At 37.2% G+C, this 23347-nt stretch overlaps 2 protein-coding genes across 2 annotated transcripts; both read right to left on the minus strand.

Annotated features, from left to right (window-relative positions):
• Window positions 1757-3536, minus strand: LOC109225308 (pollen-specific leucine-rich repeat extensin-like protein 1). The gene is made up of 3 exons (XM_019389929.1): window positions 3373-3536; window positions 3017-3098; window positions 1757-2825 (listed from the first exon to the last, which is right to left on the minus strand). The coding sequence occupies exons 1-3, from the start codon at window positions 3394-3396 to the stop codon at window positions 2032-2034; spliced, it is 900 nt and encodes a 299-aa protein (XP_019245474.1). The 5' UTR covers window positions 3397-3536; the 3' UTR covers window positions 1757-2031.
• LOC109225309 (SNF1-related protein kinase regulatory subunit beta-2-like) lies at window positions 10851-22973 on the minus strand. Its single transcript, XM_019389930.1, has 4 exons — window positions 22455-22973; window positions 20573-20748; window positions 20292-20454; window positions 10851-12014 (listed from the first exon to the last, which is right to left on the minus strand). Exons 1-4 carry the CDS (start codon window positions 22644-22646, stop codon window positions 11688-11690), a joined length of 858 nt encoding a protein of 285 aa, XP_019245475.1. The 5' UTR covers window positions 22647-22973; the 3' UTR covers window positions 10851-11687.

The raw sequence follows: 23347 nt of genomic DNA on the forward strand, positions 1-23347 counted from the left end.
GCAGCCAAAAATATCCAAAACAAACAAGGTTGTTGTAGAGAGGTTTGATGGTATATGTTATATGCACATATGCCTGCTTGGATCGGCATATAATTAATAGTAATACAATTGGTATTCATATTATTATTTTTCTCATATTAATATGAATAGCCATAATATAATAATTGATGTCCACTAGGTACTCTCAAGTCTTTATCAATTGCAAGCTGGCCATTTTCCAACATTTTAAATCTGTCCAGAAAATGTTGTTGGATTCCTCTGCTATTTTTGCAAGCTGGTGTTAACTTTACTAAAGCTTTTGCAAACCCTACTTGACTTTTAAGCATCCTCACCTTATCAAAATGGTCCAATTTTCCTACATATAATAATTGAAATCTTGAAAAGTTGTCTTATATAAAGGTCATTTCGTGGGCCTTTTTTTTGTTGAAAGCTTGATTTACAGTTGAAAAGAAACGAATTTGATACTAAGAAAAAAGTTGTAATGACAAAAACTTTCAATTAATTAAGATATAGTAATGCCACTTAAAGCGATTCAATCCACCTCAAATATAGATTTTAGAAGCACCAACTACCAAGTACTACAATGAATAGGTGTAAATATTATTTAAGGCAAATATCATTTTAAGGCAAATTATTTATATCTATCACCCGTAAAAGTGTATAAATTTATATATTTTTTGATCACAAACGTATATCTATACAAAAAATGTATAAAAGATATGTATTTTCGGCTATTATTTTTAGAGCGACTATACAGTGTCACTTTTCAATGTTTAATTTGTTAGAAGGGTAAACACTTTTTCTCAGTTCTCACTGATTAAGTTTTCTAAAATAGCGATGTAAGAACGTTTTCTTTTTTCGGTTTGTGAGGTAATTAATTGGAAGCAAAAAATCTGTTTATGGTGGAAAAAATCGACGATAAAATAAATAAATATGAGATCATTTTTTAATCTATTGATATATTTAGACATTGAACATTCTTTATATACCATGTCTTGTTTCTTTTTATTGAGTCGAATGTGAAAATATTTTAATTACGAGTAATACTGAAACTCAAAATCTAAGACTTCTATGTTAGGTTTTCAACAGTATCATTACATCATTGAATATTAAATAGCAATGATTAACCAACAAAGACACATATATTAGAAATCATAAGCTTGTTTTTATACTATTTTTATTTTATCAACAACCACTTTCTTATAACCAAATTGATCTCAACAACAAAGAATTAGCTTCATTATGATTCACTTGCTTTTTTTTTTAAGTAATTCTCATTCCACTTGAGTTTTAAGAGCTTAATTTGAACTTATATTGAATTAAATACTCTTAGAGATCATCATTTTAACATGTTTAAACCTCGATCAACTCACCGTCTACTCGAGACCAACAACAACAATAACATACTCGTAAGTGGGGTCCATCTACTCGAGATGGAAGAAAAGAAATTGTGTATCATATATTCATATTTATGCTTGCATGGAGCACAAAATGGTGGATGCTAAAAGGAATAATAGATTTAAATAGGGGTATTATCACTTTTAGCTCGCATCAGAAATTATTTATATATGGTAGCCCAAAAAGTGTATAATTTTTGTATATAACATACAGAATTGTTATATATAAAAATTATACAAATTTTATACACTCTTTAGGCTATTATTTTTTCAGCGGCTATACAGTGGCATTTTTCTATTTAAATTGCTACACCAAAGAATTAAATTATAAAAAAGAATAATCTTTTATATCATGAAAATGACAATGATTAACAAAGTGCTTTTATTATAAAATATTTAACGAATTATATAACAAGACAGTAACCAGTCATCTGGTCACCAAAATTATTTTCTCTATAAACTTTTCTATTAAAAGTGAGCCTTATGCATTGTTTTTTGTATCTATGATAATAACATGCAAAAGGATAGCCAGATGGATCCAAACTTTGTTCTGGAAACTTGAAGAAGAACCCCATTAAAAGGTGGCATGGGCCCAGACAACGGCCCACAGAATGGGCCCACTCTCTTGTCAAGATTACATAATTGAGCATCCAGCTGCATTCTCTTCGCTGAAATATTCATTGCATTTGCTTACGTAACAGCCTTTTGGGAGCCCATATGGAACAGGCCCGGGCCCGTAACCATACGAATACGTATCGTAGCATGGGCCCGGTGGTGGGGCGGGTTGTACTGGTCTTCCGTACCAATGATAACATGGGCCTCCATGATAGCATTCGTAACATTGCCCACAACAACCATATCCTGAAGGAGGCTGTTGCGGGTATCCATGTTGCGGGTATCCTTGTACTGGCATCACTATCACTGGCTCTGGAGCATATGGTGGTGGTGCTTGTGCTTGTGGTTGTGGTGGTGGAGCTACTGGTGCGGGTTTAGGAGCTTCCTTAGGCTTCTCAGGTTCTTTGGGCTTCTCGGGTTCCTTGGGCTTCTCGGGTTCCTTGGGTTTCGCGGGTTCTTTTGGTTTTTCCGGTTCTTTCGGCTTCTTAGGCTTCACGGGCTCATTGGGCTTCTCGGGCTGCTTGGGCTTTTCTGGCTCTTTAGGCTTCTCAGGCACTTTGAGCTTCTCAGGCTCCTTAGGCTTCTCAGGCACTTTAGGCTTCTCCGGTTCTTTAGGTTTTGCGGGCTCCTTGGGCTTTTCGGGCTCTTTGGGCTTTTCAGGAGCCTTAGGCTTTGAAGGCTCTTTGATCTCGATACTCTTGATCACTCCCCCTCCTTTGCAACACAATTTGTCACGAATTCTTTCAGGATTGCAACACAATACAGTAATGGTGATAGTATTGGCCTTCTCATCATACACCTGATCTCGAATTTCTTTTTTCCAAAATATTTAATACCACACACCAAAAAGGGATAAAAGAGAAAAAACCAAACTCAGTTCTCATCCATACATATTCTTGTCCTTAATAGTAGTATCCTCATTATTCATTGAAATATAAAAATGAAAAAGTGAAATTTCAAAGGAAAATTTTGCTGTAAATTTAGAGTTGCAAAAAGGGACTCACGAGGGAATTTGCAAAGAATTTTCTTGACCTTCTTGTAGCAGCTTGAGCATTGAAGATCAACCTTTAGCACCATTATAGTGGTCTATTTAACAAAAGAATTGTAAGTTATTGGTCAAGAAATATACTATTACAAATTTAAACAGTGACATATATAGCCATAAATTCTAAGAGATTTCAATAAATGCAAAAATATCATGCTTGAAATTCAAACATGTTACCTAATACCATTTTGAACCATCTTTGTTAATTACTACACAAATCTTCCCTTATTTAAAGGCGATTCGGTAATTTACTTTATTAGTACAGTATAATTTTCGAAGGAGGAAAAATTGAAGGAGATTGAAGAGCAAGAATACCTTCTCAGTGTTGTCACCACCCATGGTTTGAGAACTAAGACTCTGTTGAAAGTGATGATAGATCAGAATTCACATAAAAATGAATTCTTGGTGATAACTACTCTATAGGTGGGGGAAAATGGGAGGGGAAGAAAGAGAAAGAAAAGGGTTTAGTTTTATAGTATGAATATGAATGATAAAGAGATGGCTTAGGATAGAGAAAGTATAAAGTTAAAATTCATGAGATCACCAACATTGGCAGCCTCTATTGGTGGTGGGGTATATGGGGGGGGGGGGGGGGGGGAGCCTTAGATAAATAGCTCATTATTTTTGTTGTTTGTAATGGTAGTATATCTTAACTAGTTTGCCCATACTTTGATTAAAATAAGGCAGCTCGGTGCATGAAGTATTCCATGTTCACGCAGGGTCCAGAGATTGACAGCACCCCAAGGAGGTGTGACGTATGCAGTCTACCCTGAATACTTTGATTATTATGTTAATTAAATATATGTTATACGTCTCACTAGGTACAGATGTCAGGCAAGTCGATCCATCAAAACTTAGATAAATTGGAAAAAAAACACTATATCTTCACTAATTTGCACGTATTTCGACTAAAAAGACAGTACGATGCACGAGGCATCCCGCATTCACGTAGAGTTCGGGGAAGGGCAACACTGCCAGCACCCCAAGTGGGTGTGACGTAAGCAGCCAACCCTGAATACTTTAACTATTTTGCCAATTAAATATGTGTTATACCTCTCACTAGATACAGATGTCAGGCAAGTCGATTCATCAAAACTTAGGTAAATTGGAAAAAAATCGCCTAATTTTTTTTTTATTTTTTTATTTCAGCTGAAATTTGAACTCGGATCTCTCATATTAATTGCTCACTATATACTCTTCATTTGCATGTGATATTGCTTTGAAAGTCACATTTCTCCTTCCCTTTGTCTATAAGCAATAACTTTTTTTAATTGTAATAGTAAATAGTACTAGTACTAGTACTAGAAAGGTAGAGACTAGGGAAAAGAAAGCTTTAGTTTGGTTAGTGAAATAATGGAATATGCACCCCACATGCTGCTAACTAACCCTATATTGTGGTTTCTTCAGATTTGCGTATGGTCAATTCTCAAGTGCCTTTTAATGCTTCAAAATTGGAATACTTTTCATATAAAAAAAGTAATTCCTTATAATATTACAATTTTTTTTTAAAATCTAAATTATTACAGAAATTTACGTGATAAAATGTTCATATAAAATAAAACAGAGAATTATCTTATGATAAACGCAATCTTAGAAAAAGTATTTTGGCGCAACTATAAAAGTGTAGTTGTCGTACAGGTGATCGCCAGAAGATTACGAGTTCAATTTGTGAAAATAGCTTCTTATATAAATACAAAGTAAAACTACAAGATTAATTTTATGATCAAGGTGAGCAAAACTAGGTTTTCTATTAAGATGAAATTTATGACCATTTAATTTCTTGAGTGCTTAACTTGATATTTCATTCTTTTCTCAGTTCTCTCTCTCCATCATTCATAACTTGGACTAAAATAATATTAGTTTATTCTCTATTTCCTTCTCCAATACCATGAATTTATTAAGATGAATTTAATAACAATCAAATTTGTCGCTTTTGCACAGTACAGATAACAGAATCCAGTACTAGTTCATTTAAAGGCTTGAATTCCCTCCACATGGGTAGTCTCATTCCAAATAAAAAAAGTTTTCTAGCAAGAGCGAATCCAGAATTTAAGTTTATGAGTTCCTGTTGTAATATCAAATTAAATACAATAATAATTAAGTTTAGAGTTAAATATTATAAATATTTAGTAAATTTTTAATAGAAATACAAGATCTACGCAAAAGTTATTGAATTCCGGAGAACTCATATACCACTGTATCTAATATTATTTGTTAAGGATACTTGTATGTGTTAAATAAAAAGATGCGAAAATATTTGTTTTAAAGAGTTTTAAGTTCTATATGCGTAAACAAATTAAGGAATTTTTTAAAGAGTTTTAAGTTCTATATGCGCAAACAAAGTAAAGCAATGCGTATTTATTATTTAATATACAATAATATCACTTGTAAAAGTAATATATGTATATTTTAGTGATCAGTATTAAGCAGAAACCTGACAAAAATGATTGACCGCTATATATATTGCAAATAAAATTATGTTAATAAGAAAATAAGTTCTAGCAAAAAAGAAGAAGAAAAGGTTTCTTTTTTAAATAAAAACAAATAGAAAGAAGAAGAAAAGGTTAGCATCATTAATTGAATGTACCACATATGTAGTCTAATAGATTTGTTTTTTTCTTTCTTTTAAATGTATAAAACTCTTCTTCTTTTTTTGTCGGTGCATTTACATAACACTCTTCATATTATTTTATTTACTTTTTCTTGTAACTCGCGTTACATCCCCTCAGTTTAATTTATTTTGGATCATGCATGGGTTTCACTATTATTTTTTACTTGATGGAATTGTAATAACAAGTTTGTAAGACCTATGTTTTAAGAAATTATGTACGAAATGAGTTCACACTGCAAATTAATAAGACTTGTGTCGCGACCCGGATTTCCCACCCCTCGGGAATCGTGATGGCGCCTACTGATAGGAGCTAGGCAAGCCAATTAATTTAACACTTTTCTCATTATCATTAGCAAAACAAAGAAAGAACGAGGCAATTAACATAAAAGCGGAAATCTCGAAACATAAATAACAGAAACCAAGTACGGAATTTCACATACACCTCTACCTAGATCTGGTGTCACTAACTCACGAACTTCTACTGAATGCTAAATACAAAGTCTGAATGAGTATACAGTACTGTCTGATCCGATACAAGGAAAATCAAACGAAAAGCAGAGATAAGAGAGACTCCGGGCCATGCGGACGCCAGCAAGCTACCTCGGAATCTCTGGACTGAAGTAAGCTCCCAACGCTCCTACTGCTGACCAAAGGCTCCTGCTTCGGTACTATGATCTGTGCAAAAAGCACAGAAGTGTAGCATCAGCACAACCGACCCCATGTGCTGGTAAGTGCCTGGCCTAACCCCGGCGAAGTAGTGACGAGGCTAGACAGGGCCTACCAAAAACAACCTATGCAGATAAATGTATACCAGGCAACAGAAACTAACAACAGAGAATATCAACTAAAAAGGGGAAGGGGGCATGCTCGGGAAAAATACAGCGAATACAGATCAGTGGATATAACGACGAAACTATCTCAATATCTTAGCTCATATATATATAAGTGGTCGGCGCGCCACACGATCCCATTTCTTAATTCATAAGTGGACGGCGTGCCACACGATCCCATTCTCATAATATGTAAGTGGTCGGCGTACCACTCGATCCCATATTATAGTATATAAGTGGTCGGCGTGCCACACGATCCCATATTATAATTCAAAATATCTGACTTTGTAAAGAAGGCCCCATTAGGGGAATTCGACAACATAACACTTTAACCCGGCAAGGGTACAGCTAACAGCCCAAATATCCCGACAAGGGAGAGTACATAATAATAGTCTACACGTCCCGGCAAGGGAATAATCACAACATATTCTCTTTTGAATCATTTCTTTCTCAACTATCACATTCTTGTTCGAGCCAACGCTCCAAAATATACCAATCACAATTCTTCCTCAACCGTTTACATTATATGAAATTTATCAATTAAACAAGAAAATTGTGTCACATCATTCGAATTAAAAGCAATTAAGACTCACGGTCATGCTAGACTCCGGTGCATAGATAACCGTCACCATGCTTATGCACCGTACTCCACATTTAGCAAGTAGCAAATAACATCCTAATCCTATTCCCTCAAGCCAAAGTTAGAACAAACACTTACCTCGGTCCAAGAATAGCAACCAACTCTCTAATACCGCCTTTCCTCTACAATCCAACTCCGAGACAATGATATCTAGGCATAATTAGTTCAATAATATCAATAAGGGCTCAAAAACATAATCCCATAGCCTAGAAATGAAATTCCTATCATTCTTCCAAAAACACCAAAATTCGACACCGGTCCCACATGGTCCAAACACGAGGCTCGGACCAAAACCCAATCACCCATAACCCCACGAGTTCAAATATATAATTTATTTCAAGATTCGACCCCAAATTGAGGTTGAATCACCCAAAATTCTCAAAACCCTAACTCTACCCATAACCCTTAATTTCTACTTTGATTTCATGATTTAGGGCTAGGAAATTAGTAATTAGATGAAGAGATAATGAGGGAATGATGTTAAGATTACTTACCCAAAGAGTTATGGAGGAAGGAGAGCTTGAATTTCGTCTATGGAGGGTTTAAGAGAAGAGCTCGTGTGAAAAGTGAGGAAAAATCCCGCAACCATTCTGTTTTAAGCTTTTAAAAATCACTGGGCGCTTTTGGTCTATGCGATCGCGGGGAAATTGATGCGGTCGCATAGAGGAGTGGGAACTTAGCTTCCGTGATCGCAGAACAATTTCGTGCGTTCCCATAGAAGAAGGGAAACCAGGACTTTGGGGTGAAGTTTAAAGCTGTGCGATCGCGTAGAGGTGAGTGCGATCGCATTGAAGAGACTGGTCAGACTATGCGATCGCGGGACAACTTATGCGATCGCGTTGAAGGAATTTGAAAATGCCCGGAGAAGACACTATGCGATCGCAAGAATGGAATCGCGATCGCAGAGAACAAATTCTCTGAACACTAGCAGCAGAAATTCTGCAACAACTCTAAGGCCAAAAACACCCCGAACTACCTCCGAAACACTCCCGAGCCCTCGGGGCTCCTAACCAAACATCCACACTAACTCAACAACACTCTACGAACTAACTCGACCAATCAAACCGCCAAAATAACATCAAAATCATTGAATCAAACCCCAAAATCATTATTTTTCATTATAAGTTCATAAACTTCTAACTTTAGATATTTAGGCCCGCACACATCAAATGACGTCCGATTTCGACCAAACTTTACAGAAAGCGCTTAACACATATTTAAGACTTGTACCGGGCGTCGGAACCAAAATACGAACCCGATACCATAGTCTTTTAATCAGTTTTCATTTCCATTTTCCTTAAGAATTTCAGAAAAATAATTTCACAGAAAAATTTATTTCTCGAGCTCTCGACCTCGGAATCGACTCCGGACATATGCCCGAGTCTCATATTTTTCTACGGACCCTCCGGGACCGCCAAATCACGGGTCCGGGTCTGTTTACCAAAAATATTGACCAAAGTCAACTTTAGCAATATTAATATCAAAATTCTTCAAATTTTTCACAAAGTTCACATATTTCAACATAAAAGCTTTCCGGCTTCGCGCCCGGACTGCGCACGCAAATCGAGGCAACCAAAAGCGAGGTTTTCAAGGTCTCGGAAGCACGAAAATAGGAGGAAGTCCGGTGATGACCCCTTTGGGTCGTCACAACTTGTTGTATGTGTATTTTTTTTGTAGAGTTCAATGGCCAAGAAGTCTTGAATTTATTTTATGTGACATCACCTATTAACTAGTAAATAAAATGAAATTAAAGAATCTTGAAACTATTAAACGCATATAAAGTACTAGTAGACAAAAAGAAATAATAGAAATGTCTTGAGTCTATTTAATGAAGTCTCTAAATAGGGAGCAACACTAATGGCCCACTGGTCTTATTCATATGATCATGGACTAAACAGAAGAAAGTCATTTTTATATTTTGGGTGAAATTAAAAAATAATCAGATTTACAACTGGCCATTCAAAAATAGTCCAATTTTAAAAGTAATCGATATTTAGTCACTTTTTATGTAAAGATAAATCTGAGCGAAAACACTGTTCAAAACCCGGAAAATACGCCAGCATATTATGCTGGAGTTCCAGCATAAGTATACTTGAACTCCAGCATATTATACTGGAGTTCCAAGATAAGTATGCTGGAACTCCAGCATAATATGATGGAGTTCCAGCATAAGTACACTAGAACTCCAGCATAATATACTGGAGTTCCAAGATAAGTATGCTGGAACTCCAGCATAATATGATGGAGTTCCAGCATAAGTACACTAGAACTCCAGCATAATATACTGGAGTTCCAGCAAGTATACCGGTCCAGCATAATATACTGGAGTTTGGAGCACACACCGATGCACCGAACTCCAGTATATTATGCTGGACCGGTCTCTGCTGCAGCAAAATAGTGGCTATTTTTCATTGACTTGGTAAACGCTGACTATTTTTGAATGGCCAATCCAAAAATTGGCTATACCGTGCTATTTTAACTTATATTTTGGCTAGCGAATACATTAATTTCGGCCAGCTGGCCAATTTTATATTTTGTCCTTTTATATTCTCCATTGTGAACAACAACTCAGCTAGTCCACACTCCACACCAGGACATCAACTTTTAGTTCCTATTTCTCCTTTTTTCTTCTTATTTAGATATTAATTTAGGTGAATTATCTCGTTTAAAAGTTAAAAATATTAAAGATAATATATATTTTTAATTATTTATGTCTTTATACCACCACCTCACCAGAATAAATTCTTTTTCTTCGACCAAGCATGTAATTTTTTTTTTTTTTTTTTTTTTTTTTTTGTGTGTGCGTATGAAGTGTGGCTGCAAGACTAAATTCAAAACCTTTAATTATTCTGATAAAATATCAAGTTTGAGTGAATCACTTCATATATAAAGTTTAGAGATAACACTTCTTTTTTACTACATTTTATGTCTTCAGACGTTATTTTTTGAAATTTTAAGTCACTTAACTAATAAGTGCGGGGGAGAGTAATTAGCACAATGATTGTGCTGATATATAAAGTCCAAGTATATTGCATCACTAAGTCACCATTGATATCGACACATCTGAGATCGCCAGTGCTCGGGAGTTCCTCTATTCAATCATTTTTCCTTCCTTTTATTTCATCACTATCTTTAATTAAAAATGTCTAGTCCAAGGGTATTGCATCACTAGCTTTAGTTTGTTACTTTGCTACATCTTATCGTTATGATGTTTTTACGTGGACCCAAATGTTTTTTCCTGTGTTTTCATCCGAAATTCGGTACCTGTATTGAGACCTCGACTAATCCGGCTTCGCGCCACATAAGGCCAATTAAAGGGGAAAGCGTCTCGTACATGACTTTTTTTTTTCTTTAATTAGAGCTCAAACCCAAAACTTCTTGTTAAAGGTGTATGAAATAAGAAAAATAAGTAATATATAACCGAGGGCAAGATTCAAGTCCCAATTTTTTCTTTTTCCTTTTTTTTTTAAAAAAAAAGGAAGCTAGAAAACTTTATTGAGAAACTTGATGATTTGTTTTCTAACAAAATTTAACTCTAAGAACATACGAGTTCCTACTTATCATTCCTCTCATGTAAAGGATTCTTGATTGTCAGTGCATAGTGCAAAAAAATAAATAAAGAATAACCAGAATTACAACTGGTAAATGGAAAACAGCCACCATTTTTAAAGTAATCGAAATTTAGCCACTTTTTTCATGTAAAAACAAAATCTGAACAAAAAAACCCTTAATCCAGAAATATTCCAGCATAATATACTGTAGTTAGAATTTTTTACATATGTGCTTCCAACATAATGTGCTGGAGTTGCAAACATAATATGCGAGAAGTTTATATGCAAGAGCTCCATAATCCGGCATATTATGCTGGAACTTTCCGTGTATTGGAGTTCCAACATAATATGCGGCAAGTTTATATTCAGGAACTCCATAATCCTGCATATTTATGCTGGAACTTTCCGTATTTCAGCAAAATAGTAACTATTTTTTAATAATTACAAACGCTGGCTATTTTTCAATTACCAGTCCGAAAACTGGCTAGCCCATGCTATATTCACTCGAGCCTCCTTTTTCAAACATTTCTTTTTTCCGGTTTGGCCATGTAGAGCAACATCTATTGATTGTTGCAAAGCTAAATCCATAAGATTATGAAAAAAACAAGAGAGAGAATCGGAATTGATCAATTGTGTGTTAAAGAAAGAAGGGCCAAATGAGAAAGATGGCAAAGTAAATGGAGGAAGTCACAGTCAAGCTTTGCTACCATTAAAACTTCTAAGCATTACCTCTACTGCCTTTTGCTTTTAACTGCAGTATCCATGAGCCACATGCTTGACTTCTAATATGTTGCTACTAGTAGGCAGCCCGGTGCACTAAGCTTCCGCTATGTCGGAGGTCCAGGGAAGGGCTGGACCACAAGGTTCTATTGTACGCAGCCTGACCTTGCATTTCTGCGGGAGGCTGTTTCCACGGCTCGAACCCCCGACCTTCTGGTCTATGTTGCTACTAATATTTGAGTTATTTAAGACTATCATAAAGACAGGTTTGCGAACTTTCACCTCTGTATTGACTTGTAAAGCACCACTGTCACGTATTTGGACAGAAACCGGTTAGTTGAACCAAGTGCTACCACAGAAGGAGTACTTCTTCCTTTCTGCATGTAGAGATGGTTAAGCACCACGTGCTGAGGCCTCGAAAGCGGCGGTGGAATTTCCATGTGAGATGAAGGGACATTAAGCAAAGTCATCTGTAGATGGGGTGGCACCACAGGCGGCTCCTTTGCGTAGTCCTCAGCTCCAAGGTGCAAGTTATTGTAGCTGGAATCTGGGGATTGAGGAGGTTCAAAACCAGAAATGCTTTCAATGTCTTCTGGAACGTAATCCTGCACTTGCATCAGCAAAGACAACGTTTGTCAAGTTATAGCACGCCGAAGCAAAAGAGTAACTAATTGCACTAAATAAAGCACTTTAACACATCTCTCTTCTGAGAGAGAGAGAGAGAGAGAGAGAGACAGAAAAGCATATGATGTAATCATCTCGATTGTATTGATTATGCTGCGATGTAATTTTGGTGATCCCCCAGACGGGCAAAGCCACTGGCCTGTTCCATTAAGCTTAAGAGAGAAAAGAAAAGATATTACATAACAGCTGTGCTTTTGATGAGCCAACAATCTGCAAGTCCACTTAAGATTTCTGCTACTATCTTATGGTATATATATTCTTTTCTTCTTCTCTTTTGTATTTTTATTTCAAGGTAGGTGATTATGCATTAAGTAGGATAGAGGAGCCTTGAAAGAGTTTGTCCAACCGAGCTTTCAGGACAGGGGCAGAGCTAGCCTTCAACTTACGGGTTTGGCAGAACCCAGTAGCTTTGGCCCAAACCCTGTATTTGTGTTAAGAAATACACTTAGTATGTACAAATGATTTTATCCAGAACCTAGTAAGCTGTATTTTCAAGAATCTAGAACCCATATACTCAAAATCCTGGCTTTGCCTCTGTTCTGGAGAGCGTGGAGGAAGATGCAACAAACTATACCAGACTACTACATGTTTTTTACTAATTTTAGAAAATATCAGATTACTACATAGTTAGCTAGTTATGCCCATCAAACAAGTCTAACTTTCATCAGTGTGTGGTCTTCACCCCATCGGCATACCCAATGGTGAAGGGATCAGAAACTGATGAACTCAGTTTAGAACTATCAATACATCAAATGATGAGAATAGCCAGTAAAGGCAGCTACGCAAGTTGAGTAAGACTTCTATGATTCATTCGAGCAAGCTTTGGCTAATACTAATTAGAGAACAACTCGTGTCATCAAACAAAGTCGGGCCAATCATGCTTGTACGTTTTCTTTTTTCCTTTTGATATGGTAAACCCCAAACCCCGCCCCTCAAAACCGCTCCTACCCAGGAGTCAAAAGTGGAACTCTCACTTTCGCTCCCTTGTACTCAAAACCAACCTAAGGTTGGGTGAACCACATGACAAAGGCGGGATAGCCTAGTGAAAAGAGCCCTCCACCTCCAACCATGAGGCTGCCACTGTCCCCTGAAGAGGGAAGTTCGCAGCGCTGGTGTTTACCAAATAAAAAAAGGTTGGAGCGGATCAAGCTTGTCTTGCTACATATTTTGCCGTATTACTCCACAAGCGGTTTTCACCTAAGTGCTAGAATGCGCTTTTATTCACATCAATATCCACTAGAAATAAAAGTAAGTTATGGACATCAAAATGAAAAAGAAAATCACAGAATAGTGGAAGTGACAAAATCTAAAGAACTCAAAAACAGCCAAAATAATCTTCATTGCAAAGTGGGATATCGGGGTTACATAGGATAAGTAAAGCATTTACAAGCCCATAATAAACAGCAGCAGAATAACATGTGAAAAGCTGATCTTTATCTGCTAAACCTATAAAAATAATAAACAAATTAATTAAACATATCAGGCTTATAGCTGAAAAGATGCACGATTTGGTGGACGACAATGATCAAATAATAGAAAAATATCTCTGAGGCCATTTGCTTGCAGGCAACCAGTATGATGAACCGTGAACCAATACTGAATAGAGAAGAAACAGAGAATAAAAGAAGGATCTAGTGTGGGAAATCATCAGTAACACCTAAATTTCCCTGAAAATAACCCCCACGGTCAGGCTGAGTAAGGCACTAAAGAAGAAAAAAAATTTCACCAAAGGAAAGTTCATCTCTTCACTCTGAATCTGAAAAACATGGATATCATTTTTAGATTTTTTTGTTTTAAGATTGAACATGGATATCAACACTTTAGCTTTCCCCATCCAAAAGACTACCCCGACACAGCAAAAAAAGAAGGTATCTAGTATTATGCAAAGGATTCGTTAAACAGGTTCTCTGCAAAATTGAGCAAAAAACCAAAATTATTTTTTAAAAAATAAATTAGAAATTACAGAAGGATATCGAGGATATCAAAAAATAAAAAAGGACCTATTAAATACATTAAAACGTTTAATACTTTTCACAACATTCCTCCTCAGCTTTTTTATTTTTTTCCAGCCATGGAGGCAAGGCGAGGGGGTTTCTCTTAGAAATTTCTCAGATCAATTTTGACCGAGTAAATGAGTTAACAACCCCCTTTAAGCAACATGATGATGCATACAAAATAGCATCCGCATAGATTAAATATGTCCAGAGATGTTGCACATGTTCCCATCAGAGTTATAATTAGGAGTACTTTATTTAACCGTAATTAGTGTAAATACATGGGTGGTGTGATTCTAAAAAACCATAATGAACTCTACTTGTCTATGATTTTCTTTGAGAGAAAAAAAGACATATACAGACATTTGCTTTGTGATCTCTCACCGTACTTTCTATTGCACAGATATGAACAAACTGAGTTGAGCTTCTTTTTTCTTTTGACAAGGTAAAGTATTCTACTGATGATTAGTACCAAAAATGTCCTTCAACAAACTGAGTTGAGCTTAAATGTAGAAACATGGTGAGTGAGGATTCGCATAGCCAACTCCAACTTGTTTAGGACTGAGGCAAAGTTGTTGTTTGTTGTAGTAGACATGAACAAACTAGAAAATTGTGAAAAATTGTGTCACAGCTCAGGTTCTTTTTTTTTTTTGTGTGTGTGTGTGTGGTTGATGCTAAGATATAGTGAGATTCAGCAGAGATTCGACCTAGACTATAGAGACACATGAAATCTTTTTCCATATCATTTCTGAACACCAAATCTTTTTGACAGCCCAAAACCACTGGCATAAGTGCAACTCATGAGAAGCTTTGGATCTATGAAGAAGAGCCATACGCAATTTCAGAAACCTCTTAATTCGAATTATCTACACCTGTATATAAGGATGAGCCATAAAGACAACTCCTTCAGAAGTGTCAGTCTCAGTGTCATAATGTGAGTTCTCATCAAGTTTGAAGTCAAATTCACATTTGAGATGCGAGTTCAATAAGTAGACACTACTTACTACAAGTAGGCTCAGCTCACGAATGCATCACAAATCACTATTTTATGCACATTGATGTAACAGAAACTTGTATTTATGTATTCTTCCATGGCATTACACGCTACACAGCTTGACTTGGTGCAGTTAATTTGACTAATATCTTTTTTATAATTGAGAAATTCCCAGGCTCATTGGTGCACGGTTTGAAACTCGGTGAAATGGGCCCTCTCCTCTACCCTTCTCCACTTAAATACCAGGTTTTAATTAGCAGCAAGGTTCGAATCCGTGACATGCACCTAACTCACACATCACGTGTTGTGCTCTTACCGCCTAGGGGACTACTAACAAAATTTCCAATAACAAAATTCAGGAACATCTTCAAATCAATCCAAAGGGAGCATGGATTTGACATATATTTAATCAATTCCTATTGGATCTTTAGTTTCCAAATATGAAAATGCACGGGAGAAAAATATTATTGATTAATATTCTATGTTACAATGAGCCCTATTTATATGTATACATAACACGTAACCTACTCCTACTATATAAGGGACTAGGACTAATTACATATATTCACATAACTATTCTAACACTCCCCCTCAAGCCGGGGCATATAAATCATATGTACCGAGCTTGTTACATATGTAGTTAATACGAGGACCAGTGAGGGACCTGGTGAAAATATCTGCAAGTTGATCATTCGACTTCACAAATTTTGTAGCAATATCTCCCGAGAGTATCTTTTCTCTAACAAAGTGACAGTCAATCTCAATGTGTTTAGTTCTCTCATTGAACACTGGATTTGACGCAATGTGAAGAGCAGCTTGATTATCACACACAAGTCCCATCTGACTAATCTCGCCAAATTTCAACTCCTTGAGCAACTGTTTGATCCAAATTAGCTCACATGTCGCCATAGCCATTGCTCGATATTCTGCTTCTGCACTAGACCGAGCAACCACATTCTGTTTCTTGCTCTTCCAAGATACCAAATTTCCTCCTACTAAGACACAATATCCAAACGTCTATCAGAAGGTGATCCTGCCCAATCAGCATCTGAGTATCCAACGGTCTGCTCATGGCCTCAATCCTCAAACAATAAACCTTTGCCCGGAGCTGATTTTATATACCGAAGAATGCGGACAACTGCATCCCAATGACTATTACAGGGAGAATCCATAAACTGACTCACAACACTCACAGGAAAGGAAATGTCAGGTCTAGTCACTTTGAGGTAATTTAATTTACCAACCAACCGCCTATATCTTGCAGGATCGCTAAGAGGCTCCCCTGCCCTGGCAGAAGTTTAGAATTCGGATCCATCGGAGTGTCAACAGGTCTACAACCTATCATTCATGTCTCCTCAAGAATATCTAAGGCATACTTCCGTTGTGAGATCACAATACCTGAGCTAGACTGAGCGACCTCAATACCCAGAAAATACGTTAATCTGCCCAGATCCTTAGTCTGAAAGTACTGAAAGAGATGTTGCTTCAACTTACTAATACCATCCTGATAATTGCCGGTAATAACAATATCGTAAACATAAGCGACCAGATAAATACAGAGATTTAAAGCAGAATACCGATAAAACACAGAGTGATCAGCTTCACTACGAGTCATGCCAAACTCCTGAATAACTGTGCTGAACTTACCAAACCAAGCTCGAAGAGCTTGCTTTAGACAATAGAGGGACCGGCGCAACCGACATACAAGGCCACTAGACTCCCCCTAAGCAACAAAACCAGGTGGTTGCTCCATATAAACCTCATCCTCAAGGTCACCGTGAAGAAAAGCATTCTTAATGTCCAACTGATAGAGAAGCCAATGGCGAACAGCAGCCATGGAAAGAAAAAGGCGGACTGATGCTATTTTAGCCATGGGAGAGAAAGTATCACTGTAATCGAGTCCAAATATCTGGGTATACCCTTTGGCAACAAGACGAGCCTTAAGTCGATCCACTTGGCCATCTGGACCAACTTTGACTGCATACACCCAACAACAACCAACAATCGATTTACCCGAAGGAAGAGGAACAAGCTCCCAAGTACCACTCGTATGTAAAGCAGACATCTCGTCAATCATAGCATGTCGCCACCCGGGATGAGACAGTGCTTCACACAGTGTTTTGGAAAGCGTTAAGCGCAAAAAAGCGACGAGGCCTCGCTTCACAAAAGCGAGAAGCGCGAAGCGATGCGCGCGCTTTTTTGCTCTGAAGCGCTATTTAACACATAAATAAAAAAATAGGCATAGATAATCAAGCTGGATCTCTTTTTTGGCTTGATGCCATTGAATAATCAAATTAAATTTACTACAATCAACAACCAAAAAAAAAACAATTAGGGCAGAAAACAGAGCATAAAGCAGCATAAAACAGAGCACTTTTAATAACATAAGAAGAAGAAGTCGTTTAGGGCAAAAAATGAGCGCTTAAAAAGTGAAAAAAAATTGAAAGAATAATAGAAGAAGAATAACAGAAGAAGAAGAACAATAACAAAAGAAGAAGACCAGAAGAAGAAGAACAGAAGAAGAATAACAGAAGAAGAAGACCAGAAGAACAGAAGAACAGAAGAAGAAGAAGTTGAAGAAACTTACTGAGATCTGGAGAAGAAGTCGTTGGAGCAGCAGTGGTCGTCGATGGAGTTCGCTGGAGAAGAAGTCCTTGCGTATGTTTTGTTAACAGAGGGTTTATTTGCCAAAAAATTTTTAAAAAGCCCTAGTTGATGCCTTGCGCTCGCTTAAGCGAGCTTTTTCTTTCTTTTTCTACTGGCTCGCTTCTCGCTTAAGCGAGAAAAGCGCACGTTTTTTGAGTGTGAGTCGCCTTTTTAGCAGAAAAGCGCTAACCCTACGCCTCGCCTCGCTTCATCGCTTAAAGCGAGAAGCGAGCGCTTTTAATAACACTGGCTTCACCTGTAGACTTAGGGATGGAAACACAGGACAAAGATGATACAAATGCACAATGGGATGATGACAGACGATGGTAACTTAAACCGACATAATGGGGATTAGGATTAAGTGTGGATAATATACCTTTTCGTAGTGCAATCGGTTGACTAAGAGGAGACAAGTCCGCAGTATTAGCAGGGTCAGGTGCAGGACGTGAATCAGCTGGGCCTGATGCTGGGCGCGAACGACGATGATAAGTCAGGAGTGGTGGAGCCGTAGAAGGTTGAACTGGACTAGGTGGTGGCATTGGAGCTATAGTTTGTGGCACTGGACTAGTTGGTGGCACTGGAGCTATAGGTGGTGGAGCTGCAACTGGAGCTGTAGGTGGTGGAGCTGCAACTGGAGCTATGGAGGAAGATGAATGGGAGATAGTGATTGAATCTCCAAAAGACGGAACTGGTAGCACCTCAAAAATATCTAAGTGATTACCTGGACCTGTGAAGTATGATTGGGTTTCAAAGAAGGTAACATCAGCAGACATAAGATACCGTTGGAGGTCAGGAGAATAGCATCGATATTTCTTTTGCGTTCTCGAGTAACCTAGAAATACGCACTTAAGAGCACGAGGAGCTAACTTATCTTTTCCTGGAGTAAGGTTATGAACAAAACATGTGCTCCCAAAGACACGGGGTGGAAGAGAGAACAAAGGTAAGTAGGGAAACAGGACAGAGAATGGAACTTGATTCTGGATAGCTGAAGATAGCATACGATTAATACGATAGCAAGATGTAAGAACTGCATCCCACCAAATACGCAACGGAACATGAAATTGTATGAGTAGGGTACGAGCAGTTTCAATAAGATGTCTATTCTTTCTTTCAGCTACCCCATTTTGTTGGGATGTGTATGGACAAGATGTTTGATGAATGATTCCATGAGAGCTCATAAACTGCTGAAATGGGGAAGACAAATACTAAGTGATTTGGCTAAGCGACTAACGGCTATGAGATTAAAAGGACTACCGGGAACATAAAGAACTGAATTTAAAGGTAAGGAAGGAAGTTGACTTGCTTGACCTATTGCAGTTGCCATGGTTTGAGACCCATTGCCCATTGTGACTGTTGAAAGAGATTGAGAATATGAAATACTAGTAAAAAGAAATTTGTTACCAGAAATATGATCAGATGCACCTGAATCAATGACCCAAGAGTCGGAAGAAGAAGATGATTGAGAGACACAAGTCACGCTATTACCTGTTTGAGCTACAGAAGCTATCTCAGAAGGTATCTGCTTACGTGCTTTATATTGAAGGAACTCGATATAATCTGATAAAGACACCATATGAACATTCGAAGTATAGGATCCAACAGTATTTGAGCCAAAAACATCAGATCTGAGTGACATTATAATGAACTTACGAGAGATCAAAGCCAAATATCTGATGAAGATTACCAATAGTGATGAGATACCCTCAAATCAAGCAATTAGAAATTGGAACCAAACTATTATAATAATCGGACACTGTTGTACTTCTCAGATCTTCGTCGGAAGCAAATTGAAGTCAACAAAATGGTGAAATTAAATGACTGAGGACGGAATCAACAGGCGACCTTTGTATGTGAACAAGGTGGCCGGAAAAGTGAGCAGAACAGTGACAGACCACTGCTCTCGCCGGAAAAACCATTGCTCTTGCCGGAAAACACTTATCCGGTAACTGAGAAACCACAAAATCTAGAAGGGTCAAGTCGGAAAAGGCAGACGACCAGCCCAGAAGAAAATCCATACTTGAAAGATGCCGGAAAACGATCTCACGCGCCGGCACGTGAGGTGACACTCTCGCCGGAACCCTAATTGCCGGAGGCGCGTGACGGCACGTGTGACGTTATCTGCCGGAGATCACTGGGGTTTGGTCGCCGGTGATAGGAGAACCTTGTGGTGGTGTTGGAATTTGCACAAACCCCACTGAAACTCAGATTGACGTAAGCAGCTGCTTAAGTCACCGAAAAATTGCACGGTGACGATTGATTTCTTCCCAGATGTCGTTGGAATGACGCACAACGATAATTATCTCGCCAATGCCTGATACCATGTGAGAATGCACGGGAGAAAAATATTATTGATTAATATTCTATGTTACAATGAGCCCTATTTATATGTATACATAACACATAACCTACTCCTACTGCATAGGGGCTAGGACTAATTACATATATTCACATAACTATTCTAACAGAAGAAACAGTACAACACAAAACTAGACTTAGAAATCAATGAATTCCTGAAGATGTAGTAACAGCGATGACAACAAGATGACAAATAATGACAAATATACCTTCACGTCTAAAAGGTTGTAAGCGTTCCCTGCTTCATCCTGAATACATGGCAAGTCAGGGGAACACCGCCACTGTCCATCAACTATAAACCTATATTGGTAAACCCCTGAAGGAAGCACCTTCAAAATGGTGAAATCTTTCCCTGATTTTTGCAGAGGCATCCTGGAACAAGAGTTTGAAATTTTAACGTTAACTTGCAATCTTGAAGTCTATGTAGAGATAACGGATGAGAAAATTGTGCTTTGAGGTAGAACGTGGATGAGAAAATTAAACTTCTAACCTTGACTTCCAATTATCCCATGAACCCTCCACAGCAACTTCTTTGCCGTCATGTGTCCAAGATATCAGGGTTGGAACTCCTTGCTCGTCGGTTTCTTCATACTCAGAAGCGGTTTGCGGCCATGAAATGCTTGGGCCGTGCCCCTCATCGGGTCTCTGTAGAGGAACCACTGGCATCTGGGGCAAACATTTGAAAACAAAAAACGTCGATCATATAAATTATCTTTTTTGGAGGAAGGTTACGAGTAGATCATACAATTTATCTCTTATAAGATAAATCAGACTAAGAACATGATGAACCTTAATTATACACTAGTAATCTTGTAGAAATCAATAAAACATGAGAGATATAGATTCCAAGCTAGCTGATAACAGAAATCAACATTAGTCAAACTTCTAAAAGTGGAAAGTGTAGTTTAGCAATTGCTTCAGGAAGCTCTTCTCAGTTTCAAAGATTTTACTTTTGCTGCTTAATTTCAAAGTTTATATCTGGTGCTCTTGGTTTTACTAATTCAGAAAATCCTCTAGGAGAAAACTCTATTTAAATATAAAAAAATTCCCTTTAATCAACTCCCTTCACATTTCTTAGATAATTTGTCATATAGAATGAAGATAACAAAGGTGTGTCTTGAATAAACTAGTTGAGCTTATAGACTTGACATTTCAAAAATCATTCAGACTTCAGAACCACATCGTTTTCATCAATATATACAGCACTTTATAGTGATAACCTTTATTGTTTTCAACCACTATTGTATTGAAATAGCTCCAGTCTAAGTCTACTTGATTCCTCAAACTTCAAGCAATTAGATGTACAAAGATTAACACAACAACTGACTATGCGGCAATTCTAAACTAGTTTCAGCCAATTAAACAGGAAAAAAAATATTACTTTACACCTACATAAGCAACAACAACTACTATGCCTCAATCCTAATAGAAAAAAGATTTCTCTACACCTACATGCAATTAGATAGAAAAATAATAAAACTTTACACCTAAACAAGAAAAAAACAGCTACGCTGCGATCCAAAATAGTTTTAACCAATTAAACAGAAATATATTTGAAATTCACACCTACATAAGCAACAACTAATATGCCTCAAATCCTAATTAGTTGAAGTGGGCTACATGAATCCACAATAAGCATTCCACTTCATATAAACTCTTTCATTCCAATACTGAAACCATGAGAATACTAAGATAAAAAGAAAACTAAAAAGACTACCCCTCCGCACCCCAAGAGTGTGGCTAGTAGTCAATAAAATGCGAGGAGAATCATGAGGTCTCATGGTCAAATCCCATCGGAGGCAAAAATATATGGGATGATTTATTCTCATTTACCTAAGCCTCATGGGCAGAGTTACTTGATACATTGCTGATGAAAGGTTGTAGGTACCCGGTGAAATAGTCGAGGTACGTGCAAGCCATCCGGGACACCCTGTTATAAAAAATGACTATCCCTCCACCCCACATTTCCAAGAAAGGGAAACAAATGACTAGCCCTCTAGCTAAGAGTGTGGCCTAGTGTTCAATAAAGTGCAAGGAGAATCATGAGATCTCAGGCTCAAATCCCATCGAAGGCAAGAAAGTGCGAGATTATTTCTTCTAAGCTGCCTAAGCCTAGTGGGTAGAGTTACCCATTACATTGCTGACGGAAGATTGTAAGTAACTGGTGAAATAATCGAGGTGCACGCATGCAGTAGCAGAGCCAGGTTTGTCAAAAAATTTAAAAAGTAAATACACGAAGAAGCCAAGGGATTCATCAAATAGTATATATACATAAAAGAAATTACTGCCTTCAGGTTGTCCCGAATACCAACATTATCAGGAAAAAAAATGACTATCCCTCCACCAAAGGCAAAAAAAATTAACAAACTGACCTCAGGTCGAAACATCAAAGGTGAAGCAGAAGCCCTAGGACTGGACGGTGGAGATTGGCCCATGAACTCTCCATCAACCTGCTGAACGGCCATGATTTCTTGGGCCCCACCAGAATCAACCTCCTCAACCCCAGATGGGATAATATTGCCTCCACCTTCTTCTAAATCTTCTCTTCCATTAACATTCCCCATTTATTCTAGTATTTTTAACCACAGAAACAGAAAGAAATAACCCACTTTGAATCTACAACAAAAGAGATTCTTTATACCATTATATATGATTTATTCAAAGAATATTGTACTGTGTGAATTAATTATATATGGAGGATCTAGAGACAAAGGGTGCTTAGATTAGATGAAATTGTAGGATTTGATTGGCTTTTGTTTTTGTGTATGATTATGGAATTAGATTAGATTAAGTGCAGATGAGTGAAGTGAGGAACACAAAAGAAAGCCTGAAAAAGGAAAGGCTGAGGTTAAAGATGATATTTAGGTGTACCAGTTGGAACTAATTACTTATGGTTCAATGGATTTAGTGAAATAATCATTGTGTTAATTTATCTTTTGAGTCATATATAATTAATTAATCTTCATATAATTTAATACATCAAACAATAATATTACGTGTTTGTTTAAAAAAGGGAAAAGGCCCAATATATCACTCTAGTTTAGGATATTATCTATAGTTAACCTTTGTTATAAGATAAATTTGGCCGAATAATATAACGGAGGTTAAATATAGATAATATTAAAAAATAAAGGGGTAAATTTGAATCTTTTCCCTTTAAAAAAATTTCAAAATTTTCAGAGTTTTTTTATTGAAAAAATATTTTTATGATACTCTAAAAGAAACAAGAATCTTTTTATGCTCACACAAATTTTCAATGAGATTC

Source organism: Nicotiana attenuata, chromosome 5 (assembly GCF_001879085.1).
Source record: "Nicotiana attenuata strain UT chromosome 5, NIATTr2, whole genome shotgun sequence".
Lineage (NCBI taxonomy): Eukaryota > Viridiplantae > Streptophyta > Magnoliopsida > Solanales > Solanaceae > Nicotiana > Nicotiana attenuata.